We start from the raw sequence: 26002 nt of genomic DNA, 5'->3' as shown, positions 1-26002 counted from the left end.
GGGGGGGGGGGGGGGGGGGGGGGGGGGGGGGGGGGGGGGCGCGGAGCCGGGCTCCGGGCCGGCCGGGCTCCGCGCCTGTCAAACCCCTCATTGTTCGCAGCTGATGTCACTCGCAGTTGTGAGCGGCCGCCTCTCCCGGGGACAATGTGGGACTGAGCGGCCCAGCCGCCGCGCCGCCGCTGCCGCCGCCGCCGCCGCCGCAGGACAGCCCCAGCGAGGTAGGGCGCGGGCCGGGCGGGGCACCGCGGGCCTCAAAGTTTGGGGGTTCGGCCGGGGGGGCGGGGAGCCCGCGCCGGAGTCTACAGGCCGGGGTCCCGCTTTGGGATACTGGGAGACTGAGAGGAACACGCTTCCCTGTCCCACACGGGCCCAGGCCTGCACAGGTGGGGGGCGCTGCTCTGCCCGAGGAGCCCCCAGCACCAGGGAGGGCCCTCCTGGACCCGAGACCCCAGATTTGAGGCCCACATCCCACCTGCTCTTTCTGTTCTTTGGACCTGCTTTTCTCTCGACCTCCTGCCTTGGGTTCTGGTTCTGCTCCATCTCTATCCCCATCAGCCATTCCCCTGCAGTTCCTGGCTCAGCACACACCCCTTCCCATTCTCTGCAGTCCTTGGTTGGGGCGTGGTGGGGGGAGCAGGCAGACAAACCTCCAGACTAGGGGTGTGTGGAGATGACAGTTGGGAACTAAGAGTGGTCCCTTAGGCTTTGTGACTCTTCAGCCCCTCAGCTCTGACCTAGCTTCTAGCTGAAGTCCTGGGGGGCAGGGGGTGTCTCTGGATACTCACTTCAGCCTGGCCCTCATGCCTGCCTGGCCAGGAGAGGGAGGTGCCCACCTCCTCACTCCCCTATCCCAGGCCCGCCATCTTGAGACCTGTGGCACCCAGTGCTCCGCCCGGCTCCAACACCCTGGGGAGTGGTCTTCAAGGGGATGCACCCAGGGCCAGCTGCATTCCCTCCTCCCAGAATGTGGGCTCTTGGTCCCCTCCAAACCCACAATGTTTACCTTCATGCTGGACCAACAGGGCATGTGTCCCTAAGGGCCCTCCTTCTCCTACAAAGAGCCCTCAGACCCCAGGGACTCTCCAGGAGCTTAAATCTTAGCTCTAGCCTTCACTCTTTCCTGGGGTTACCCTCATTCCTTCAGGGCCAGCACCTGGGACCCTACTTTTCCCATCTGAAGGTCCCCTACTCCCTCTGGGCCCTGGAGCCCCATCAACCTCCAAAGCACCCCCATCCCAGCCCCCACCCCCCAGCCTTCATCAGCATGCAGGCTCAGGCTGCCCAAACACAAGGGGATTGTTCTTCTTGCATGCTCAGGGTGGGGGGCTGGGAGCAGGCGGCCCACACACCCTGGCAGGCCCAGGCCACAGGGAGGCTGGCTTTGCCCCGCCCTGTGTCCCCAGACAGGCTCTGTCCACCCTCCCTGCTCCCATCCTTGCCCCCCTCCCCTCCAGCTTCCATCACCATTGCCCCATGGCATTGACCTCTTGAGAAAAGAGCTCTGAGCCGCACAGGTGGACCCCTGTTCTCCCAGCTCCGCCAGTTGCCTTTCATGCAGCCTTATAAACAAGCACCTCCCTCTCTGGGCCTCGGGTTCTGACTTGGTGAAACCCGTGCCACTCCCCAGCTCTTCCTCCAGCCTCGCTTCCACATGGGGAAACCCATTCTGGGCCCCTAAGAGTCTCAAAGCACTGCACAAATCCCCTACCCCAGTGACATGACTGCGGAGCCCCTAGACCCAAAGAAACAGCAGGAGCAGGGGCTGGGGGTACTGAGGAATGGGAACTGGGAATTCTGTCCCAGCAGATCCTGGATCTCCCATGTGGTTGGTCCCCCATGCCCTGGATCTTCTCTCACCATCCTCTCTGCTTTCCTGGGACCCTCAGCCCCATGTCAGGTCCCTAACGCCTCCAGGCCCTTCTCTACACACAGAGTGAACATGGTTCTGGCTCCCGCCCTCTTGGAGGAACTCCTACCCTCCTGGATAATAGAAAGATAGGCTTGAAAATGCCTGTTTGGGCTCCTTTGAACTGAGCTGGGGCACAGAGGCCTGAGTGATTATATCTGACTTGGAAGGTTGGGAAGACTTCACAGAGGAGGTGGCATTTGAGAGGGATTTTGACAGAGGAGGATGGGCATTTCAAGCTGGAATGAGCCGGGGCAAAGGTCCAGAGGCCTGGAGGTACTAGACGTGTTTTGCAGCCTGGTGTGTAGAGGGGAAGGGGTAGAAATGAGACCAGAGAAACTGACAGCAGCCAGATCATGAGGGACCTTGAGTGCCTGTCTTTGGTGATCAAGCTTTATTCCTTAGGTACTGGGGAGCCAAAGATGGCTGTAGTGGCAGAATGATCTGCCTCCAGCATGGAAAATCAAAGCTAGAGAACTTTTTCAAGTTGGGTGAGGCAGTGAGGGGATGGGTACCAGTCAATGGGTGGGGACACAACCAAGAAGTTGTGTCCTTTCTCTTGGAGTACAGTTTGGCCTGGGCCTGACTCAGTTTCCTTTGGCTGTAAGGACTCTTGAGGGGTTGCTGAATGATGCTCTAAGGAGACTGTGGCATTTCTGGCACCAGCCAACTTGTCAGCGCTTCCCTTTGCTGCTTCGCACTTAGTCTGTAGGACAGCCTTGGGCTGGGAAACCAGAGGGTGGAACTCATGGACCCCACACTGCTCCCTGAAGGCCTCTCCTTCCCGCCGACTCTCCCAAAAGGTGGCATGAATGCTGGGAGGCTATAAGGCTGAGAGGCTGGGTGCATGGGTCGGAGGATACTAGGGCACTTCATGTGAAGGGCTGGGTAATCAGGAAGGGGGCGCACACCCAGAGAAGGGAGCAGGCAGGGGAGTTCAGGATTCTTCAGTACTGATCTCCCCATGCCCAGTGTCCACCTCCTGCCACACCCTGCTTCGTCTGATGTCCTGAGCCATTCCCCAGCATCACTGGGTGTGGCCTGCATGGCTGCTTTTGGACTAGGAGTAGGAGGCTGCTAGGTTGGAGCCTGATGGTGCTAAGGGGGATGTCAGGGGATATGAGGTGGGAGATGAACTTGGAGACCACCCCCCACCACCTTCTCCCTACCCCAGGTGGGTCTATAAGGCCTGGTTGGTCCAGACGCTGGCGAGCAGAGCCAAGGGAATCCCCCAAGAGGCGGGCCAGTCCACTTGAGTTGCCTAGCCCCAGGAGCCCTCCCCTCCCCCGGATTGTTCTTGCTCCAGAACAAAGCCAGGGTGGACACTTGATCCCTGCATGTGGGGGGGAGCTGGCTAAGCCCCCGGCCCTTTGATTGGGCAGCTGTCATGAGAAAGAGACAGCTGGGGGGGAGGGGCAGGAAGGGGCAGCCGCCATCGCTTACACAGCTGTCACCCCCCTCCCCGCCCCCTCCAGCCTGAGTGGCAGGAAGCCAGGGACAGAAGGAGTGGGCACTGGGTCTGGGGAGGGGGCCTAGGGAGCAGGAGGGAACACCCGAGGTCAGAGGCAGAGGCCTAGTCTGAGCTTGGTGTGTTCTGCCAGGGAGCCCTGCTGACCAGAGGGGGCTGGGCACCCCCAGAGGTGAGCTGGAGGTCAGTGTGGCATGACGTGTGGCTGCCGTGTAGGTGGCCCAGCGGGGACCCAGGGCCCACCAGCAAATGATTCCCTGAGAACTCTGGTGAGGGGAGGAGGGGAGCCAGCATGCCAAATAGGGCTGCTTGTTCTTAGGGTCCCTAGGAGAATAATTTGGGAGACCTGTGTCAGGAACTCCTGTTCTCTCCTAAAAACAGGAGAGATCTTGAGGGTCCTTCAGAACAGGAAGGACACAGAGGGACCAGCACCAGTACACACACCCTCTCCCCTCCAGTCCCATACGTTTACATAAATAGCACAGGAGGGTAAACTGAGGTCCAGGTCAGAGGAAGGCCTGGCCAAGGTCACCATGAAATTCGGGGCAGTGGGCTCTGCTGCAGACCCAGGTATCTTATTCAGGGCAGGAACTCGAGTTCTGGCCACATTCTAGCCCCTTTGCCCTTTTCTCCTTGAGGCTTATGACCCCAAAGGCGATGGGGAAATGGTATGGGGACAGTGTCAGATCTTCCACTGGTTACTACTCCAGAGGAGCTTGTGAGCCTCAGAACATTCTGGAGATTAAGACCATGGCTTTGGGCAAGTTGTCAGTCCTTTCCAAGCATGACCCCCACGTACTAGCCAGGCAGGGGTCTTAGGAACTACTAAAGCCTGTGCCCCACCTTTGAAGAACCTCCCTCCAGGAAGAGGATTGACAGACCCAGATGGAATAGCCAGAAAGGGGAGAGAGATGAGGCCTGTGGTAGCCAGAGCCCCTCGCTAGCAGGTAGGACCATGCTGGTCCCACCATTGCCCACTTCTCTGTGACCTTGGGCAGGTTAGAGACCCTCTGTTGGCATCAGGTTCCCTTCTGTTTGGTGAATTCATCTGTTCAGCTAACCATTATGTTTGGAACACCTTCTCCCGTCTGGCTGTTGGCCTGAGCTCTGGGGACACAAGGAGAAGGTGGCGGCTTTGGCTGCTGCTCTAAGGGGCTCCCGGGCTTGGCTGTCCAGGGAGACAGAAACTAAGGACGTCATCACAAGTGCTTTGCTGGAGGAAGTGCGTGCAGCTGAGGGAATGTTTGCAAGGGCAGCCAGCACGAGGTTGGCCAGGATGCTCACAGAGCCCAGTCCCTGTATCCACTGTTGACCTCTGACCTCTCAAGAGCCTCTGGACAGTACTCAAGCAGAGGGAGGAGCAGGTGCTGGGGATACAAGTTACCTAGGGCTTGAGGGAACAGCGTTGTCACCCAATGGTACAGATGAAGGAACAGGCTTCATGTCATACAGTGGTTTCCTTGGCTTCCTGAGAAAGCCAAGCTGGGAACACCCCCTTCCTACTCCATGCCCAAGCTCTGGCTAGCAAGGGGGTCCCAAAGAGGGGACTGGACAGTGCTCCACACCCTTGACCTTCATTTCAGGAGAGGGCAGGGGGCTGAAGAAGAAGGTGCCCAGAGGTCTCCAGAATGCTCTAGGCAGGCACACGCATCCTTGGCTCCCACGCCCTCCTGGGCAGAAGGAATTTGCGGGATTAGGGCTTGGCCTTGGCTTAGTTTTGGCACCAGTTGGTCCCACTCCATTTTCTTCCTTGGGTTCTGGTACCCTTGTTAGTTCCCATCAAAGCTGAGCCTTGGTGGGAGACAGCCACTGGAGGAGAGGGATTTCCAAGCAGGATTAAGGTTCAGGATTAAGTTGGGGCATGAAAAGGGGTCGGGTAGGGAGGGCTGGCGGCTGGGTTAATCCCAGAAGCTAATCTCTGTCTCCTCCTTCCTCTGTCAGTTAACGGCCTTGACATTTCCCAGCCCCCAAATCCCTTTCTTACCCATCACCCAGTCCCTAGGGGAAGCATTCTCTCCATTTCATGGGTGAGGAAATTGAGACCAGGAGCCAGCGGCCTTTTTTCTGGTACAGTGGAAAGTGTTCCAGACTGGGAATGTGGCCACTTCTTACCTCTGCAGCCAGCAGGAGAGCAGCCCTGTGCAGACTGCTGGTCTCCTGACACCACGCCCCCTCGCCCCTACGTGCTGAATAAACCCTGCTCACAGCTGTCTGCAGGGATCTTCTGCTTTACTGACCGGCCTCACAGACCTGGGGCTCCCTGCCCTTGTGCCCCACTCCCCACAAGCCTTTGCCAGGCAAGGGGAAGGCTGGGGCAAGAGGACCCTTCTAGAACCTTGTTCTTTTCACTTCTACCCTCTTTTCAAGGCCTCCCCATGGCTCCCCATGGCTGCTCCAGCCTCCTGGCCAGCTGTAACCCCATGTTCTCGTGGGGAGGGGTGCTGGTGGGGGGAAGGCTGTGGTCCCTGGATGCAAGTGCTTCTTATTTGAATTAACTTTTCAAACTTAATCATGCTTTCAAGGCCCAGTTCCAGGGGCCTCCTCTTCTAAGAGGTCGGAGAGGAGTCCCCACCCCAGACTCCCATAGGTCTCCTGGTTAATTCTTTCTTCCAATGTACATGGGGAAAGGGAAGGAGGGAAGGAAACCCATGGCGACTGGCTGCCTCCCACATATGTGTTCAGCTTGTTCTAATTCTCATGACTCTCGGGGTAGGACCTGGTAGTCTCTTCTTGTGGATGGGGTAGGGGGGAAGCGGAGCCTTGGGCAGATGAAATGAGCTGTCCAGGGTCACACAGCAAGTGAGTGGCACACAAGGGCATCAATCAGGGTGACACTTGAAACCAGGGGTCTACGCTGTCTCCTGTGGGAATTTGGTCAGTCTGACACTGAGGTCCCCATGTAAAGGCAGGGGACCCAAAAGAGATGGGAGCTCCCCTCTAATCCCTCTTCCACTGCCCACCCCCTACCCCCGCCCCCGCCCCCGTCAGAGCCGCCAGGCACCGTGGACGCACTCCTAGGCCGCTGTGACCCCAGCCCCGCTTGACAGGATGAGCGGCTCCGATGCGGGGCTGGAGGAGGAGCCAGAGCTCAGCATCACCCTCACCCTGCGGATGCTGATGCACGGGAAGGTGAGTGGGGGCGGGGCACAGCCAGGCAGGGCGGGCCAGGAATGTGAGCTCCTGTGTCCTGTCTCGGCTAGATTCCCCATCCTGGTGGCCCGGGCTGGGCCTGGGGCACCACTCCCCCTGACTGTGTTCTTGTCTTTTTTGCAGGAGGTCGGCAGCATAATCGGGAAGGTAGGTACCCAGTTCTATTCTGTGCGGACCTCCACCTGAGGCCCCAGGCCTTCCGGAGGTGGTGACCGCTCCGGCTAAGAGCCATTCCGTATTTTTTCTCCCACAGAAAGGAGAGACTGTAAAGCGAATCCGGGAGCAGGTGAGGCTGGAGTTTGGGAGAGCTGCCCAGGGCATCTGGTTTGGAGGGGAGGGGAGATCCCTGCCCCACCTTTTTCCCTGCTCCCCACCATTTGGGATGAGTAATGAGTGCCCTTGGAAGGTAGCTGTTTCCAGTGGTGGGCTGGGGCCTGGTAGGGCGGCAGGCAGACAGGTTCCTGGCAAGGAAGTGGAGAAGGAGCCCCACCGCCTGGCGTTGTGTGTCCCCGCAGAGCAGCGCCCGGATCACCATCTCTGAGGGCTCCTGCCCCGAGCGCATCACCACCATCACAGGGTCTACAGCGGCTGTCTTCCATGCGGTCTCCATGATCGCCTTCAAGCTGGATGAGGTCTGTGGCTGGTGGGCTGGGAGGCTGGGAGTGGTTCCCTGGGCCGGGGTTCCACACAGGGGCTGCAGGTGGCAGGGAAGGCCAAACCCAGGGTGGGCCAGGTTCCTTCATTAGGGTAGGACCTGGGGAGGGCTTCTCCCCTTCACACCCCAGCAGGCAGGTTCTCCCACGGGAGGGGGAGCAGCAGGGGCATGGAGAGCCAAACCACAGTCTTCCTGCCCAGGACCTTTGTGCCGCTCCTGCAAATGGTGGGAATGTCTCCAGGCCTCCGGTGACCCTGCGCCTCGTCATTCCTGCAAGCCAGTGTGGCTCACTGATTGGCAAGGCTGGCACCAAGATCAAGGAGATCCGAGAAGTGAGGAGAAGGGGGATACCACCCTCAGGGAGTCCTACCCTTCCCCGGACTTACGGCTTCCTGTCCCCTGGGGAGCTCAAAGCCTGGGCAGCCCTGGCCTGGATTCTGAAGGTAGCCAGAAGTGGTCCCTGTTCTCTGCTTGCAGACCACGGGGGCCCAGGTACAGGTGGCAGGAGACCTGCTCCCCAACTCTACAGAGCGTGCTGTCACCGTGTCCGGGGTGCCTGATGCCATCATCCTGTGTGTGCGGCAGATCTGCGCTGTTATCCTGGAGGTGCTTCCTTGATGCAGGGAGAGGGGACGGGGATGGGCCTGCCACCCGGCCTTGTCAGGCTCCCTAACCCTCTACCTGTGGCACCAGCTGGAGGCCAGGCTGGGCTTCGGGGATGGACTGAGAGCCCCAGAATGTTGGGATGCATTTACCTGGGGGTCATAGTGAGGGTCTTGGGAACACAGGGCCCTTGGGGAGGTTAGAGGGGCCAGGGAGGGACCTGATAGGGCCTCCCCCTTTTGTGCCTTCCAGTCCCCACCCAAAGGAGCTACTATCCCATATCATCCGAGCCTGTCCTTAGGTACCGTCCTTCTCTCTGCCAACCAGGTGAGGTGGGACAGTAGGATGGGTAGGAAGCATTCCTGGAGAAGGGGGTTGAGGTGGGGGGAGGGCCGGAAGAAGGACTTGGGGGCTGGCACGGGGGGGGGGGGGGGTGATTGGCCAAATTGCTCTGACTTGTCACAGTCACCCTCTTTCCCCCACTTTGTCCTCACAGGGCTTTTCCGTCCAGGGTCAGTATGGGGCTGTGACCCCTGCTGAGGTGAGTAACCATAGCCCCAGGGACCCCTTCCGAAACCAGGCTTCCTCTGAGTCCTGACCCTCTTCTTTGGCACAGGTCACCAAGCTCCAGCAGCTTTCAGGCCATGCAGTCCCCTTTGCCTCCCCCAGCATGGTGCCAGGTGAGCGGCCCTGCAGAAGGAGGCAGGGGCAACCCCACTGGGAGTGTATGTGGGGAGGCAGGAAAGGCCCAGTGCCATGTCCAATCCCTCTTCTCCTCCCTCCCAGGACTGGATCCCGGCACACAGACCAGCTCACAGGAGTTCTTGGTTCCCAATGATGTGAGCAGAGGATGGGGTGGTTTGTGGGGGTGGTTCCTGGGGTCTAGGCCTGGCCCAGGGTTAAATTCCACTCTCCCCGCAGCTGATTGGCTGCGTGATCGGGCGCCAGGGCAGCAAGATCAGTGAGATCCGACAGATGTCAGGGGCACATATCAAGATCGGGAACCAAGCGGAAGGTGCTGGCGAGCGGCACGTGACCATCACTGGTTCCCCTGTCTCCATCGCCCTGGCCCAGTACCTCATCACTGCCTGGTGAGTGTGGGGTAGGAGTGGTCCAGGTCACAGGGCTCAAGTGCCTGTAAAAGGCACGATTGGGGTGGGGAGAGCTGATCTCCCTTCTCTGTCTCTGTCTGGGTACGTCCTCTGTCTCCCCGAACCCTCACCTTACCCACTCCATGTGGCCCCATCTTCTCCTCCACACCTGTCCCTTGTGTCATCTTTTCCCTTGTCCCTGTCTCTTTCCCCCGGGTTTCAACCCCCCCCCCATCTCCCCTCACTGAGTACCATACCTGCTTATCACTACTCTTCTGCCATTCCCATCCCCCGCCCCAGTATCCCCTCACCATTCATTATTCTTGATTCCTCTTTGCCTCTCATCTAATTTCCCCCATATTCACCCTTACTGCCCCTCTCTTACCTCCACTGTTCCCTTCATCTCCCCCCATATCCCTCTTTCCAGTCTAGAAACGGCCAAGTCTACCTCTGGGGGGACGCCCGGCTCAGCCCCCACAGACCTGCCTGCCCCCTTCTCGCCGCCCCTGACGGCCCTGCCCACAGCTCCCCCAGGCCTGCTGGGCACACCCTATGCCATCTCCCTCTCCAACTTCATCGGCCTCAAGCCTGTGCCCTTCTTGGCTCTGCCACCTGCCTCCCCAGGGCCGCCGCCGGGCTTGGCGGCCTACACTGCCAAGATGGCAGCAGCCAATGGGAGCAAGAAAGCTGAGCGGCAGAAATTCTCCCCCTACTGAGGCCGGCTGAGGCACAGGCGCAGGGGCAGGCAGGACCACCGGTAGGGGGCTGCCTCTGCACCCTCCCTGCCCAAGGAGACTCCACCCTGGGGTCCCAAATGCCACTAATGCCCAGACGCATGGATGCACCCCCCACCCACCCACCCAGCCCGGGTCTGTGGGAGTTCCTCCTCTTGGAGTGGGAGCAGCTTCTGGCCCAGGGTCCGGGAGCCGCAGCCGCCCCAGGGTACGGGGCTCCACCCCCTGTAGCTCTATGCTTGGATGCAGGGAGCATCCTTAGTGCCCCCACTTCAGAGGGTCACTCATGCACTCCCCATCCCTTAGGGCTTCCCAGCCTATTGGCCCTCCTGTGGGGAGCAGGGTGGAGGGCCGGGGGTGGGGGTGGCTGGGGGCCATGCTTCTCTCCCCACCTCCCTGCAGATTCCTGCTGCTTCCACTGATACTCTTTTGACTGGAATGGACTGGCTGGGCTTGGCAGAGGGCAACCCAAAGAGGGGACCCTGCCGGCAGCTGGGGGAGTGGCATGGAGGCAGGGGCCGAATTCTCAGCAGCAGACACTCTGTACAGTTTTTTCAATCCCTGTTTTTGAATAAATATTCTCAGAGACCAGGAAGCTGTGAAACATTGTGGGTGTTGGCAAAACCTCCAGAGAATGGGCGTGGCCGAGTCCCCAGAGGATCCCATCTGTGAATCCACCATTGGGTCTTGGCCCCTTCCACATGCCAGTTCTGGGGCTTCAGGGCCCTTCCGTGTCCTGTTGTCCAGCCTCCTGCCTCTGGCACTGCACTGATCCAGTTGCCTTCTGGGCAATTTCAGAGGCTGGCAGAGGTGTTCCAGTATCTTTGTCCCACCTCTTCCTGGTGCAGATGTCGGGAAGTCCTTCTGAGTGTCTCTCCACTGGTTCCTCCTGCTGTGGCTGTTACCTAGATCTTGCCCTGCTTCGTCCATCCCTTTGGCTGTAAGCCCTTAGGGTCCTCTTCATGGTTCAGCCCACCTCCTCTCCTTCCTTGGGCTGGGGACTCTCCGTGAGTGTCCAAACCACCTAAGCTGAAGAAGCCCTTAGAGACAGTCCAGGATACAGATGGGAACACGGGTCTGGCTAAGGGTAGGTCGGTATACAAGACTCTGCAGAGTAGGGATCCAGAACCCAGGATTTCTATCTCCCAGGAGCCTCTTGGTAGGCTGCAGGCCCCCTTTCCCCGGTTCCAGAGCCAGGAATCCAGGCAGGACACCTGCCGGGAACTGTGGAGGAGGTTGGATGGGCTCCTGATACTACCATCCTTTCTCCAGTCTCAGCTCAGCATGGGAGGCCCATCTCCTCTCAGGTGGCCCCCGGCATGCTCAGGCTCTCCCCTCTTGGCAAATCTGGGGCTCGTTCTGGTGCTTCGGAAGGGCCCAGGGCAGGGCTCTCTGACCGTCCCCGGAGGTGCTGCAGAAGCGCCCGCAGGTGCCAGGTTCTTGGAGCGCAGGCCCTCGGGGACCTGGGCAGCGCCTGACGGGCGAGGCGACCTAGTGCCCTGCGCACGGGGCGCTGCAGCAGGCCATACAGGAAGGGGTGAGCCGCGAAGGCCGAGTAGGCCACCCAGGTGACGGGCGCCTCGGCCACTGCAGCCTGCGCGGCGGGCGCCAGGCACGCACAGCCGTAAGGCAGCCAGCAGGCTGCAAACTGGCCCACGGCCAGCGCCGGGGCCAGGGCGGCTTTGCCCCCAGGCAGGCGAGGCCGGAGCGGCGGCAGGATGGAGAGGCGGCTATCCAGAGAGTCGGAGCGCGGCCGGGAGAAGCGCGCGGGCCGCGGGGGCCGCAGGGCCGCGCGACGCGCCACGAGGAAGATGCCACTGTAGGCGCCGAGCAGCAGGAGGGCGGGCAGCGCGAAGGCCAGCAGCGCCCAGAGCGGCCGGAAGGGCGCGAGGCCGCCCGCTAGGACCGAGCAGCGCGCGGGGGCCGGGGGCGGCGCGGGCGGCGGCCCGAGCAAGGAGAGCGCGCCTAGCAGCCCCGCGGCGGCCCACACAGCGGTGAGCACCAGGCCCGGCGGAGGCCGCGCGCCGGGCCGCAGCGGGTGCACTATGAGGCGGTAGCGCGCCAGGCCGAGCGCCGCCACCCCGAGCGTGCAGGCGGGCAGCAGCGCCGCCGAGAGGAAGCGCGCCGCGCGGCACGATGCGGGGCCCAGGCGCACGCGGCCCAGCCCGGGGGGCGGCGCGGCCAGCAGGCCCAGCGGCATGATGGAGGCGGCCGCCAGCAGGTCCACGACGCACAGGTGCACCAGGTAGAGCGCGTCGCGCAGTCCCGGTGTGCGCAGCACCACGACCAGCAGCGCGCCGTTGCCCAGTAGGGCTGCTGCCTCCACGACGGCCGCCAGGATCAACCCCACTGAGCCTGCGACTTCTGAGGTGTTCAGCCCTGTGGTGTTGGCCATTCGAGCGCTCAGGCTTCACCCCGTGCTGGGCTGCAGAGAGGGAAACGGAGCATCTGCCCTCCCCCCTTCCCATCACCTGTCCCTTGCTCCTCTGGCCCTTCACCTCAGAGGCAGCCGCCGCGCTGGCTCCGTTGCCCAGGCTGCCATCCTCTCACAGGGGCTTGGCCGGCCCCATGGAGAGGTGCAAGACTGGGACTTCAGCTCTCTCCTCTGTCCCGGCAACTCAGCCTCTGCTGGAGATGGTACTGGCTGACACTCTGCTGTTGCCCTTTAGAGACACAGAGCTGGCAAGGGAGGAGCAGGGCCTGGCACCAGCCCCCTGGGTCCTAGCAGCTGCCAGCTGCTGGTGGGAGGCTGTGCTGTGGAAGTGCTTCGGGTGCCTCTGGAGGGGGGCCCAGAGCAGGCACAGGCTGGAGTCTAGTCTGAGGACATCAGAATGTGGGCTTTGGAGTCTGCCCCACCCTGCTCTTATCTTTCCCTGTGGTGGGAAGTAGCCCCCCACATGCTCTCCCCTCTCATCTCCATCAGCAGGAGTAATCAGATCATTCAGCCTTTGTCCTGAGGGGAAACTGAGGTACCAGCGAGACAAGTGCTGAAGCAGGGAGGGCTCCAGGAGGGCTAGTTGTCTCAGAGAGGAAACTAGGTAAGGTGAGGGGGAAAAAAAATCATAGGCCTTGGCGCATAGTAGGCTCTCAACCCGGATTAGCTTGGCACAGAATAGGTCCTTCATGATACCATGTCGAGTTAATGAAAGTAGGCTTTGGGGAAACAGCTGTTTTCTATTTTGTTAAAGATTTTATTGATTTATTTGCGAGAGACCTGGAACACAAGCAGGGGGCAGTGAGGGGCAGAGGCAGAGGGAGAAGCAGATTCCCCACTAAGCAGGGAGCCTGTCATGGGGTTCCATCCCAGGACCCCGGGATCATGGCCAGGGTCCTGGGATAAACAGACGTTTAACTGACTGAACCTCCCAGGCAGCCCACAGTTTTTGTTTCAATTGATGTATAGTTGACATACAATATTACAGATAACTTTGGGTGTACAACATAGTGATTCGACAATTCTATACATTACAAAATGCCCACCACGCTATGTGTAGTTAACCATCTCAAACTGCTGGGGTTTTTTAATGTCTTGCTGAGTACTTTTTATCTATCTTTCTACATATCTATCTAAAGTGGGCTCTATAACCAACATGGGGTTTGAGCCCATAATCCCGAGGACAAGAATCACATACTCTACCTACCCAACCAGTCAGGTGCCCCTTGACTGCTGTGTTTTGTTTGGTATTCTTTTTGCTGTTTGCTAACAGTTTATCCTGTTTTTTTTTTTTTTTTTTAATCCTTTTTGCTGTTTGCTAACTGTTTATCCCAGTCCCCTTCTGCTAGGAGCACCCTAAGTTTTCTTTAGGAAACCACCCATCCCCAACGCTCAGAGCTTATGATTTGGGTGGGCAAGATCCCTACCCTCCGTTCTCCTGATAAGGCACAAAACCTAGTCCTGGGCAGTCCGTGTATGACATCCTCCACAGCCAACGTGGTTGGCTCAGGGAAAGCCATGTGACTCCAGTGGGGCATATGAAGTCACCCAGTCTCTTATCAACACCCCACCTATACCCTGATGGCTTGGCTTGTGTCTGAAGCTCCTTTCTCTCCCCAGGCTCTCCATCGTCTCCCTTAGTACTTTGACTATCGGGCCCCGTAAATGTCCCATGTCCAAAACAGAACCATGACTCTTGAGCCCTCCCCAACATGCTCCTGGCAATCTCCCCCAGCTCAGCAACCTCCATCTCAGAAGTTTTCACGGATGCCTCCCTTCTCCCAGGCCCCACACCCAATCCATCAGTATCTGTGAATCCGGTCACGTTGCTCTACCACAACTCCCATGGTCCCAGCCACCACCACCTCACACTGACCCACTTCAGCATCCTCCCTACTGGTCTCCTGGCCTCTGCGTCTGCACCCTATTCTGGTCATTTGCCTGTTTGTCCCCAGACCCCTCCCCAGTCTTCCCCAGTGCTCCGCCCTCCAGGGAACTGTACTTCCCAGGTTCCTTTGCCATTGGTTTTTGGACATATTCAGCCAATAGAAGTTACCAGCGGATGACTGGAATGTGGGAGGAGGGAGGAAGCCAAGGTATTCTCCCTCTCATGCTCAGCCTGGGGCTCTGGGTCTACCTCTGTGGAGGACAGCCTCTCTTTCCTTCAGGCAGCCCCCTCTGTGGCGAGGGGTCTGCAGGGAGACCCGGGCCTCTGCACAGTGGAATACCACTGCCTTCCAATTATCCTTCCAGCCCAAGGGTGGTAGCAGCTAATCTTTGCTAATCTTTGGCTCATCCCACCATCCCCTTTGATAGCTCAGTTTCTCTCCTCTATCAGATTCCCCTTGTCTGGAATCCCGAGGGTGATTTCAGCTTTGCTGACCAGATTTTAAAAAATATATATTTTATTTAAATTCAGTTAATTAACATATGGTGTGTTATTAACGTTAGAGGTAGAGTTCAATGATTCATCATTTGCATGTAACACCCAGTGCTCATTACATCACGTGCCCTCCTCCATGCCCATCATCCAGCTACCCCATCCCCCACCCACCTCCCCGCTGACTGGATCTTGACTGACACACCTTCCAGTCCACTCGCCATGGAGTAGCTAAAGTGGTTCCCTTTAAAAACAAATCCGATCATGTCATGACCCTGCTGTCATCCCTCTAAGAGCTTCCCATCATCAGATTAGAGTCTCAGCTCCTCGGTGCTCAGGTGGCCTTCTCTCCACCCCTCTGACCTCACAGTCCTTGCTGACTGTACTTCCAAGCTATAGCAGTCATCTTGCTGGTCCTCCAGTAGCTCAAACTGGTTTCCCCTTCAGGATCTTCCCATGTGTGCTGTTTCCTCTGTCAGAACACGCTTCTCTCAGATCTGTCCAGGACTTCTTGGTCCCTCACCTAATTCAGGGTGCTGCTTGAGAGAGGAGGCCATTGGGGACCATCTTTCCTAAAATGCCCCCGCCTTCCCATCACTAATTCTTTACCTTGCTTTCTTTTTCTTCGGGGCACTTTCCCCACTCAGTGAATTTCTGCTCTCTGCACGTGCTTGTTTAGAGCCTGCTGTCCCTGCCTGTAGGTCCCCGAGAGCCGGGATTTTGTCTTTGGGACCCTAGAACCCACCCTGGGCACACGATCAGCATTGTACAGAACTAGGTGGTAGCCACCAGGGCACGGGCCTCCAGATTTGACTCCTTTCCTGCTGGAATTTGAAGGGCCTGGTCCAATTCTCCATTATTCAGATGAGAAAGCTGGTGTCCAGAGAGATAAGGAATGTGTCCCAGATCACACAGCTGAGTTGTACCTGGAACCCAGGTCACTTGCTTCCTGGGTTCTGTCTACACAGGCACCATTTCTGTGCTTGGCCACAACTTAAACGTGGGCTTTCGTCTCTAGGAGGTGAAGCTGGATTTTTGAGGTCTTGGTCCAGAATAAGGGGAAATCCAATGCCTTCCCATTTTCCTCTTCTCTCTGCCCAGCTGGGCTTGCAGGCCTGGGACAGCGCCTGAGCTCCCGGGGCCTGGGGAGGGCTCAGCAGGACCAAGTGGGAATAGCAAATGAGAAGCGTGGACAGGGGGAAGGCGACAGGGAGGGATGGAGACTATGGCGGGGCGGAGAGTTTATGCTCCCTCTGAAGTATTCCAACTAAGTTAAAAATGGGGGGGATAATAGGATGTTTTGTAGCTTTTTTTTTTTTTTTGGCTTTTTGCTTTTGTTTTGTTTTGGTGTTTTGTTGTTGTCATCTTCGTTGTTGTTTTGTTCTAATTTGCACAAAGAAATGCGGGAAGGATTAAAAAAAAAAAAAGAAATGTGGGAAGGGTAAACCGGAAACTACAGCAGGTGGGTGGGAATGGAGTGAAAGGCTTGAGGAGGACACTCTTGTGAGCACAAGTTTCTGTCCGAAAGATTAGACTTTCTGGAACTATGTCAATGTTCTATGTATTGAAAAAAAACCCATCAAAGAAGACGAGGAAAACCCCCTAAGAGTTAATTATAAACAGAAACAAATGAACCTCCCTATACTTCAAGTGTAGAACAACCATACCGAAGAGAAATAAATGGCCCATCCAAGTAACATTTGAACTTGTGCCCAAACTGTGCCTTTGACCATTGACCTTCAGCTGAAAAGATAAGTCTTAAGAAAGATTCAGTACATCATGAGCTCAGCTTATAAACTTCGGTTTTCACAATGGTATGGATGTAGTAATTCTGAAACTCCTTTGTGTGTGGGATTAAGCAGTGAGTAAATATATTAAGGTTGATGGAAATCAAGGTTGTTCCTGTGACAGAAAGGAGGCATTTTAAGTATAGATTTGGGGGAGAAGGGAAGAACTCTGTTGGACTGGACTCAATTCCAGTGTTGGACTGGAATTGGAGAAATAGACATGGATAGATGTGTTCCCTTATTTACATATACTTATATGCTGGCTCTCTTTGCTACAAGGCCTTGAAAGCAATGACACCGCAGTCCCAAGGAACGTACCTACTGCCCAAATCTTGGATGTTAAATACCATTTCCTGCTCTAGGGAACCAGGGCTCCTCGGAGAAATGGCTGATTTCAGGTTTGCACGAGATGAACTTGGAACATTTTGTGATGCCAGAAAGGAAGGAAGTGCTCAAAAAATGATGTAGATCTGAGAGTCAGCGTGAAAAACCTTCTGCTGGCAAAATCTGGGACATTTTGAAGATCAGAATAATTACAGTAATGGATTATAACCCATTGCATAAGAATCCACAAGTCCATATGGGTCATGAAGAAAGGGGATAGTGATTAATGAATATAAAAGAGATGAGGGAGTTAGGTAACTACCGTTTGCAACCATCTTAGCAAAAATTGATTTAAGTCGTCTATTTCAGTTAAAAATCATCAATGAATATTAAAGCTAGTGGGTGAAAATTGAGGAAGGACAGGGCGCTTACATCTCAAAATATTTTCCCACGGTTTACGGATTCATTACAAACAGGAAAAATGGTTGACTTTCAGGTGGAGACAGCTGGTGGATGTCACAAGAGATCGAAATTAACACGACCGAGAATGGGACTTGTCCCCGTGGGTATACTGCCCCAAAGACACATCACGTAGGTCACATTCCTGCCCAAAATGCAATGCGCGAAACTGACCATGACCAAACACCAGACAAACCCAAATCTCGAGATATTCTGTACAACTAGTCTGTCCCCTCTCATATCAAAATGTCAAAGTTATGAAGGGAAAAGAAGGGCCGGGAATGGTTTTAGACATGAGGCATAACAACTAAATGCAGTGTGTGATCCCAGATCGGACCCGGACCTGCTCTCCAGTACCCGTATTCCCATTTGGGGATAGGGTTACCTGGGAGGGGGTGGCTGGCGTGCCTGTCATGATTGTAGAGCGGTACCCCTTGGCTATATGCCAAACTTGTTAATAACGGTTGCATATAAGACACATGTGGGTGTTCGGTGCCAAGACCTGAAGAATGTTTGATTTGCCAAGCTGTCTGGGCTAAAAGGCAGAATCACCAGGTAGGTCCCCAAATATCCAATAGTTCTAAACTGGTCAGCGTCCCCTTTGAAGGTTCAATGATCAAGAGGCCAGGTGTTGCAGACATGGACGTATATGGACGTGTGTGTGTGTGTGTGTGTGTGTGTGTGTGTGTGTGTGTGTGTATGTCCATGTCCCACATCACCCTTGTGGTTGCTCGCTCCCTAGAGTGGGACTAGAGTGCTTTGTGTTGTGGTGGGTCCCCAGTGAGAGAAGGAGGCCCATGTCTAGTGCAGCTGTGGCACAGACAAGCGGAGGTCAGGGAGTGGGTGGATATAATATTTAATAAACTTGCTATATATGCTTGAAGTTCAGCCTCCCCTGGTGCTCGCACCTCTCAGACAGATGATCTGGGTCAAGGTGGACAGCCCAGGTGGATGTGGGATTCCACCCACTCTCAGCCTGTGCTCCTCCACCTTGAACAGGTGGCTGTGCCTGTGCCCCAGTTAACAGCAGTCCATCACACCCATGACCTTAGGAGGCGAGAATCTGGGACCATGGCAATGCCAGGGCCAGCAAGCACTGGGGAAGGAATCATTGTCTGGGACACAAGAGGGAGATCTGGAGGCACCAAGGGTGGGCAGGAAGGTTAAGGCTGATGGTTTAGCTGCCAGCAGACCCTGCGGACAGGACTAGGCAGCGAGCTCAGAGGTGAACCTCCAGCAGGTAACGCAGGTGACACTGGCTGTCCTGGTAGATAAGATACTCGCTCTGGGAGAATCGGGAGCTGCTGAACTCTGCACAGAGCACAGGCCGGCCCTGGGGCACCACTACTCGCTGGCCATCCAGCTCCAGCTCCGTGTCCTGGGTTGGATCTGCAAGGCACAGCAAGGGCCATGGGTGACTCAAGGGTCCCCAATCCTTGGCCTTACCAGTAAGTTCTGCCCCTTATGCTGTCCATTTCTGCCACGGGGAACACCTGCTCATTCCCACCTTGCAATCTCCAGACCACCACATAGGCTGGGCCTTCTGCCTGGAATATCTGCCCCATTTCTCTGCCTGGGAAATGTCTACTTACCTTTTAATGCTCAGTGATTGACACCTTTTCTTTGAAGCCCTCCTGGATGCTCAGGAGTGATATGTTGAAGCATCAAATGTTTATCCAGCCATAAAGTAAATGACTAGTAAGGAAGCCTGCTTCTTTCTCCCCCTCTCCACAGCCCCCTCCCTGCCCACCTCCTTCCTGAAGGCATCCTGGTCCCCTAGCTCAGCCCCAGGCCTTTATCCAGGTTTTCGGGACTCACCAGGCTCTGTGTGGCCTCGGGCAATGACACTGTCGAAGCCAGGGGGTGGCTGCTTCAAGCTGGGGTCATCGACGGTGATGTGGTGCTCTCTGCCCAGTGCCACCTCCCCCAGGAACATGTAGCCAAGTTGGTGGGCTCCGCAGGACATGCCAGTAACTGGGGGGCCCAGGGAAGCTCATGCATGGAGAGCTTGGTCCTCCTACCTGCCTCTCTGGCCCCTGCTTTGCTGAGTTACTATTTCCTCTGGCTTTGTTGACCCAGCCCAGAAAACTGTCCACTCTTCCTGCAGCCTTAAAAACACCCTCTTGTTCTGGCTGCAGCCCCTGCCCCCCACTCCAAAGTCAGCAGTGGCGCCCAGTGACCAAATCCAAGGGAGACGCCTTTTCTCTCTGCCATGTTCTGCTGATTTTTCCAGTGGCATCTTCCACCCCCTACCCTGGGACCCCTCTTGTACTGGCTCTCCCAAGACCACCCTCTACTCCTTCTTAGGCTCCTCTTCCCTCCTGGTGGACCCCTTGGTCTTAGGCAACCTTGGATACCCTAGAACATCAGTCCTGCCCACCCTTGCTCCCGCACACCCCAGGCAATAGCTCAGATCTTTATCATCAGGCTGTGTACAGAGGTCCTGACCTGCTGTAGCCCCCCAGGCTTTGTGTCTCCTCCTAGCTCCTTGACCTCCAAGCCTCCTCTTTCACCACCCCTCCTCACCCCCACCTGTGCCTGGCAAGCTCGTCCTGGCATTTCACCTGTCTCTGTGCAGCTGTACTTCCTCTGAGTCCCCCGCCCTGCCCCGCCCCCGGTCCTCAGGATGCCCCGCTGAGCGCTCTGGTCAAGCCACTCAAAGATTCCTCTCCTGGATCCACTGTGAGTTGTGTAAGTGCTAGTTCCCCCACGTGTCCCAGGCTGGCTGGGGTCTTGGCCCTGTGGGATAAGCTCACCGTAGCTGGCGGACTTGCTGTTCTCTGAGGCGAAATAGATGCCCTTGCCAACGCGGCCACCGGAATGAGGCATAATACGGAGCCCACTGGTGAGGATGGCGGCTACCACGGCCACGTTGGTGCCATGCCATAGTAGCTTCCGGTTGCCCAGCTTGGAGTGGGCCTGGAACCTGTCTCCCTGGGGTGGGGGTGGTGGGGGGGAACAGGGAGGGTCACGCTATCCAAGCTCAGATGCTTCTCCCTGCCATTCAGAGGGTGTGACTGAGGCCCAGGGCCCCTCCTGCCAATCACACACACTCACACACGCGTGCACAAGAAGACCTGGGCCTGGGAGAAGCTGATGAGTTGCCAGCCCAACATGCTGATGGGCATATAAGCCAAGGTCATCTCCGTAAGGGGCAGGTAGTGAGGAAAATGGGTTGGCGGGGACTCTCCCTCACCTCCCCTTCTCGGTTCACTTTCCAAACGTGTTGAAGAGCCGGGCACCTGTAGCTGTTGCCAGTCTGCTCTAGGTAGGTACGGATTACCTGCAGGAAAAGCAGAAGCTGGCTGCCGAGGGTGGGAGATGTGTGGATAGACCCCTACTGCCACCTCTGGTCCCAGAGCTCTCCTCAGGCCCTGCGGGCATAGGGACAGAAGGCCAAGGGCAGGGCAGGCCGTTCCCCTGCATACCGGGAGGGCGGATGGGCAGAGGGACAGTGACTCTGGGGGACGGGCCCACCTTGTACTCGGGTGCCTTTGGGTCCAGCAGCTCGAGCTGGCACTTTAGGAGGTGATAGTCTCTGTCCAGTGGGTGTGGGACCTCCTCCACCTTCTCCTCCTTGGGGGTCGCCTGCAGGGTCTGGGCCAGCTCGATGTCCGCCAGCACCTAGAGTGATGGGCCCAGGCGGCTTGTGGGTCCACGTGACTGCCAGCATCCTCCCTCCCACATGACTGGGATGGTGGCCACCCCACCTGTCTGTCCGCCTGTGCACCCCACCCCATCCATCAGTCTGGCCTTCCCCTCCCTTGTCCTTCCGGCTACCCATTCCATCCACCTCCCTGGGCCTTCTTGATCATCTGTCCCCTCCATCTCCTTTGCCCCGTCTGTCCGTCTGCCCCACTACCTGTCCGACCCCCCAAGCCTCACCAGCAGCATGTCCTTCTTGGCCTGCAGGAGCTCAGGGGAGTTGATGGGTGGGGGCCGGTTGCGGCCGAAGTTGTGGGGGATGACGGTGTAGAAGTGGGAGGACAGCTCCTCCAGGCTGAGGCCACCATCTGCCGGGGCTCGCAGCGCAGCCTCCAGGGCCTCCAACGCCTCGAAGCCCCGTGCGATCTGCTGCTTGCTCAGCTTCCCTAGGGGCATCTTCTTCACATCTGAGGGTGGGGTGGGCAGAGAGCCGGGGGACACTCAGCCCTGCAGCCCTGCTCCCCCACTGCCGCCCTGCCTGGCCCCAATGGCCTGAGTTTAATCATGTCCCCTCAGATCGGGTCTCCTAGGGCCCCCGCCACCCTGCCTGGCCCCTCTCCCCTCACCCAGGTTCATGAGGGTCATGGCATTCTTGAACATGTCCTTGCTGAAGATGTTGGTGATGAGCTTCTGCGTGGCCGCGTCCAGGGAGCAGGGCCGCACACGTTGCACCACGCTCCTCACTGGGCCTCCGTCCACCTAGGGGGAAAGGCCACGGATGGTGGGAGCAGCAGGGCATAGTCAGAGCGGAGCCTGGCATTAGAGAAAGATCGGTCAGATTGAGGCCAGAGAGGGGAGGTCTGTGCCTAAGGTCACACAACTGGATAGTGGTAGAAGCTAACTGGCTGGGTCTCTCCTACCAGTCCCCTCCCTTGTCCCAGGCCCTGCCACCCTCCTGGCCATGTCACCTTCACCACGGCTTCCTGGGCCTCATCGTCTCCCTGCACTTCGATGAGCGTGTACTTGCCCGGGTGGGCCACAAAGTGGTCCCGCTCCACCCAGCTGTTCTTGGTCTTGTCGCGAAATTTCTTCTCAAAGTCCTTCTTTGCATCCTCCAGTAACTTGAAGTAGCTGAGCTTTGACTGGCCCACCTCTCCCTGCAACCAACAGCCTTCAGGAATGTGCCTGCCACCGGCTGGCTATGAGCACTGGTGGGCCTCTGCTCGGCGGGGCCCCGTGCCAAGAGCCTCCGGGGCAGTCACAGGTGGAAAGGGGGTACAGTAAGCAGCCAAGTAAGCTGTGGAGACACTGGGGAGCAGGGCGCATGTGTCGAGCGGGGAGAGGTGGGGAGAAGGAGAGTATCGGGGAGGAAGGTGGCGGCACTTACCACACGGCCCCAGCGGTTCCAGCAGGCGAAGCGGTCACCCTCTTCCAGCAGCTGGATGATGTAGAACTTGTTGTTGTTGCTTCCAATGTTGGTCTGGTTGAGGGTGCAGGCATAGTCTTCATGCACCTAGGGCCAGAAGGGCGTGGGGAGGGCAGGCCCGCTTGGGCTGCCCTTGGGTGGGACAGGGTACCTGCCTGCACATGGACAGGGGTCTGATGCTGACAGGACTCAGGTGGCACTGAAGGCATCAGAGAAGCCTCTGTCAGGGAAGCCTTGAGGGTGTCATGGTTCTGCCCTGGGGGACCCGATCTGAGGGGACATGATTAAACTCAGGCAGTTGGGGGAAGTTCTAGAAGGACGTGGGTGTGCCGTATGTCAGGGAATCAGAAGGAGACATTGGTTCTTCCCTGGGGGTCTCACAGGAATACAGCCCTGCCATGCAAGGGATCTCAGGGGGACACGGCCCTGTGGGGCTGCTTTAGGGGATATAGGTGAGTCCTGGGAAGACTGAGGAGGTCAAAGTCCTGCCTTAAGTGTGGCAGGGGAGGCTGGAGAAGCTCCGGGGCTTGCCCTGGAGTCTGAAGAGCAGAAATGACCTGCCTGGATATGATAGGACATAGTTCTACCTGACCTTTGGGGTCTTTTGGGGGGACACAGCTTACTTGGGACGCTGAGCTACCTGGCCAGATCCAAGCCCCAGTGAGGAGGGGAACAGGTCTGAGTGTATTTGAAAGGAGTAGGCGCCAACTCTGGATGGAGACTACAGCTTACCTGGGTTCCGGGGCTGTGGCTGAGTGGGCATGCTGGGTCCACTCGAACTGTGTGCTTCTCTGTGGGTGCAGCTCTGAGAGCCTCGGCAGTGGAGCGGAAGTTGTCCTCCTCCTCTGCCCCCTGCCGCCCCTGCTTTTTGTCAGGGCCCTCATGTGGCACCTGGGACTTGCGCTTTGGAGCCATGGCTCTTCTGGGGCACAGAGGGGACCCTCAGGCTTCATGGCCTCTGCGTCCCACCTGACTGGCATAATACCAACTTGCCCCTGTCTGGGTTTGCCCTTTGGTGACAGCCCCCTCCCACTGCCTCCCATTTCCCCATTCCCTGACCCAGACCAGAAACAAAACCAACTCTCTGCATCAGTCCCCTTTCCCTTTCCCATTTACAAGACCCAGGCCAGGACCCCCATCCAGTCTGCCCTCGGGGCAAGGAAGAATGGTTCCCTACCCTCTAGCAATCCAGTGTTCTGAAGAGGGAGGGAAAGTGAAAAGAGAACCTCTTCCTGCTTCTGGGCTCCTCCTCCCTCTGGTTACTGCCTGCTCCTCCCTTTCTCAGCTGACTCAGATGGACCTGGCATGGTTACTGGGCTGAGTCATCCCAACTATGGAGGAGAGTGGACAGCCGCTCCCAAGAGCCACACTCCTGGGGCAGATCTGTCCCTGTAGAACTTGGTACCCAGTGGTACCCACTGGTACCCAGTGGCCCAGAAACCCTTCCCAAAGGGTCCAAAAGTTCTGGGGTGCCAGTCAGGGTCTGAGACCAGTGGCCTTGAACTGCTCTAGGGCAAGCACCAGTCACACCTGGTCCTGCCCTGCCCTGCCCTGCAGAGGGCTGTAGGTAGGATCACAGAGCACTCACCTAAGAGAAGCAGGGACCTGGGAGAGATGGCAGCCACAGGTCTAGTATCAGGACCCCCACAGCAGTTGCAGGTCTAGGGCCTTCTCTAGCAACCCTCTGTAAACTTAGGCATGACTTGGGGAGTGATTTCCCTACAAATGCCAGAGATAGAAGCAGGGGCAGCGCGGGGTGGGGGTGTGGTTTTCCAGCTATCTGGCCACCAGTCAAGTGAGTCAGAGGCTGGGCAGGCGGAGGCCAGCAGCCTGTCCCACGGACCGGTGGACACTTGATCAGGATACAGCCAGAGCAGCCCAGGGGACTGACGCGTCCTTAGCGCCGCTTGTCTGGCCTGAGGCACGCAATACGTGTCCGCCGGTTGCCCAGTGACCTTGGGCCCAGCTGCAGACACTGCCTCCCCTTCTCCGGGCAGCCTAGATTCCTCCCGGAATTCATCCTGGCTCAAGCCCCCGATGGGGAGGAGTCACCGTCGGAGACAAGGAACCCTGCATCTCTGACGCCTCCCAGCGTCTAAAGACCGCAAACACAGAGAAGGCTCTTCTGGTCCCACCCGCCCTTGGACGTCAGCCCGCAGCAAGGCGCATGCGCTTTAGCCCTGGGCCGGAAGCTCTTGAAGAGGCTTGCTTCCTACTGGAGCCTGGCGCTGGAGCCTGTAGGAACGCTTGGGGGCGTGGCCACGAGTATTTATCCTATGGGCGCTTGCGGGGCGTGACAGAGCATATAGAAGGACCCAATGGAGCTATGGGAGGCGGGACCCGCGGGGCAGTGGGAGCCTATCGGGGCGCGGAGTCTTGCTAGACCTCCGGGGTTTAGCAGCCACGTGAGTTCTCCGTGGTGGCCGCTACATTCAGATTCGGCAGCATGTCGGCAGCAGCCGTGGCTCGAAAGCGGGGAAGGTCGGCCCCGGGGGCGGGTGCAGGGACCGGCAAGCGGCGGCGAAAGGTGAGCCTGGAGCTTCTGAGGGCCATAGTCGGTCCCGCTTACTGGGGCTGACCACCGTCACTCCTTACGGGACACCCGGGCCCCGGGCTCCTCCGCAGCCCTCTTTTCGGCATCCCAGCTGGAGTCAGCTTCGTCCCTCTCTCCGTGGGCTAAATCCTGAAAGAACTTGCACTTGAGCCGGGGTACCACCGCCTTTCCTAGGCCCACGGCCCTCGAGAGATCGGAAGGGGCGCTTGCTCCGTGCCGGGATGGTTGGGGCCCCTGACCAATGAAAGGATTATTTAATTTTCAGACTGACTCTGCCGGGGACCGGGGCAAGTCCAAGGGAGGCGGCAAGATGAATGAGGAGATCTCCAGTGACTCTGAGAGTGAGAGGTGAGCTCCCTTCCACCCAGGCGAAGAGAACAGTGAGGCCCAGGGAGTCGGGGCAGAGCTGGGCGGAGAACCGATGTCTCCTGCCTTTTTGGCTCTTAGAGCTTGGCTCTTTCTTCCACTTCTGACCCTGATGAGTAGGACTTGCTTTGAGGAGATGGAGAAGTCTCATCGACTTCCCTACAGGGTCTCTGTGTGGGGGAGAATCCCCAGTCCCAAGGGGAGACCAGTGAGACCCTCCCTGGTTCATGGCCGGGACTTGAGCACAGGCTGGGCCAGCTGGTAAGGGGAGAGGGATGCAAGAAATGCTTGCTAGTTCTTCATCTGTTTTCCCACAGTTTTACAGTTGCTTTCAACGTATGCCAGGCACTGGCTTTACTCTTGAGAATACAGAGATGAGCGAGCAGGTGAAGACAAAATGTGTTGTGATGGGATGTGTAATCTACAGCTCTGTATTCTGGAGACTGGGGAGGGAACATTTAAATAGGGCTTGGAGAGATGAGGAGGAATCCCTCAGGTAGAGGCAGGGAGGACATTCAGGGAGTGGAGAAAAGTCTAGGACTTTGTGTGTGTGGGAGTGGGAGGTGAAGAGGATGGAAAGGCTAGGTGTTGGCCCCGTCCAGGTGGGGGAGGGCTTTGAATATCTTCCTCATTCAGCAGGTGCTAGGGGTGGGGTATGTTTCAGGGTTTCAAAGGAGGCTAAAAAAGTGTCAGGCCTGAGCCTGTGGAACAGAAGCTGTCATACCAGGGTATCCTGGGGACTTCCCTAAGAGTTGGCTTTGGAAATTCAGCTTCTAACAGCTTCTAACATGCTGGCCTTGACCTGCTCACAGAAAGACTTCATATACTTACTTTTTAAAGTCGCTGTGGGTGGGTGTGCCTGGCCCTGTGCAGAATACTTAAAAAAAAAAAAAAAAGATTTTATTTATTTATTTGACAGAGATCACAAGTAGGCAGAGAGGCAGGCAGAGGGAGGGGGGAAGCAGGCTCCCCACTGAGCAGAGAGCCTGATGCGGGCCTCCATCCCAGGACCCTGAGATC

At 57.5% G+C, this 26002-nt stretch overlaps 4 protein-coding genes across 8 annotated transcripts in view; 2 read left to right on the top strand and 2 right to left on the bottom strand.

The window, feature by feature from the left end:
- The first annotated feature begins 105 nt into the window (after positions 1 to 105).
- PCBP4 (poly(rC) binding protein 4) lies at positions 106 to 9996 on the top strand. Of its 2 annotated transcripts, none has more exons than XM_059389853.1 (13): positions 106 to 218; positions 6363 to 6503; positions 6648 to 6671; positions 6778 to 6810; positions 7040 to 7156; positions 7380 to 7511; positions 7657 to 7785; positions 8035 to 8109; positions 8279 to 8323; positions 8399 to 8462; positions 8569 to 8621; positions 8704 to 8873; positions 9498 to 9996. In XM_059389853.1, exons 2-13 carry the CDS (start codon positions 6423 to 6425, stop codon positions 9562 to 9564), a joined length of 990 nt encoding a protein of 329 aa, XP_059245836.1. In that variant the 5' UTR covers positions 106 to 218; positions 6363 to 6422; the 3' UTR covers positions 9565 to 9996. The 2 variants fall into 2 exon arrangements, with proteins under 2 accessions (XP_059245836.1, XP_059245835.1); XM_059389852.1 differs by having other exon boundaries at positions 108 to 218; positions 9301 to 9993.
- Positions 9997 to 10151: 155 nt separating this feature from the next.
- GPR62 (G protein-coupled receptor 62) lies at positions 10152 to 12250 on the bottom strand. Its single transcript, XM_059389854.1, has one exon. The coding sequence runs from the start codon at positions 12000 to 12002 to the stop codon at positions 10911 to 10913; it is 1092 nt and encodes a 363-aa protein (XP_059245837.1). The 5' UTR covers positions 12003 to 12250; the 3' UTR covers positions 10152 to 10910.
- Positions 12251 to 17830: 5580 nt separating this feature from the next.
- PARP3 (poly(ADP-ribose) polymerase family member 3) lies at positions 17831 to 23787 on the bottom strand. 4 transcript variants are annotated; one of them, XM_059389846.1, is made up of 11 exons: positions 23651 to 23787; positions 22795 to 22981; positions 22024 to 22149; positions 21605 to 21793; positions 21263 to 21395; positions 20877 to 21103; positions 20469 to 20615; positions 20188 to 20274; positions 19748 to 19925; positions 18810 to 18965; positions 17831 to 18380 (listed from the first exon to the last, which is right to left on the bottom strand). In XM_059389846.1, the coding sequence occupies exons 2-11, from the start codon at positions 22975 to 22977 to the stop codon at positions 18211 to 18213; spliced, it is 1596 nt and encodes a 531-aa protein (XP_059245829.1). In that variant the 5' UTR covers positions 22978 to 22981; positions 23651 to 23787; the 3' UTR covers positions 17831 to 18210. The 4 variants fall into 4 exon arrangements, with proteins under 4 accessions (XP_059245829.1, XP_059245827.1, XP_059245830.1 ...); XM_059389844.1 differs by having other exon boundaries at positions 22795 to 22984; positions 23651 to 23786; XM_059389847.1 differs by lacking the exon at positions 23651 to 23787 and adding an exon at positions 23240 to 23329.
- A 663-nt stretch (positions 23788 to 24450) lies between these two features.
- Positions 24451 to 26002, top strand: part of RRP9 (ribosomal RNA processing 9, U3 small nucleolar RNA binding protein) — a 7666-nt gene continuing 6114 nt past the window's right edge. Inside the window, exons 1-2 of the mRNA XM_059389848.1 lie at positions 24451 to 24589; positions 24882 to 24964. Coding sequence (XP_059245831.1) covers positions 24509 to 24589; positions 24882 to 24964 — 164 coding nt within the window. The 5' untranslated portion in view covers positions 24451 to 24508. The remainder of the gene's footprint in view (positions 24590 to 24881; positions 24965 to 26002) is intronic.

The sequence above is a fragment of the Mustela nigripes genome, chromosome 2 (assembly GCF_022355385.1).
Source record: "Mustela nigripes isolate SB6536 chromosome 2, MUSNIG.SB6536, whole genome shotgun sequence".
In the NCBI taxonomy this organism is placed as follows: Eukaryota; Metazoa; Chordata; class Mammalia; order Carnivora; family Mustelidae; genus Mustela; species Mustela nigripes.
Note: the sequence above shows the minus strand (reverse complement) of the source record. Positions and strands in the feature narration are given on the sequence as shown.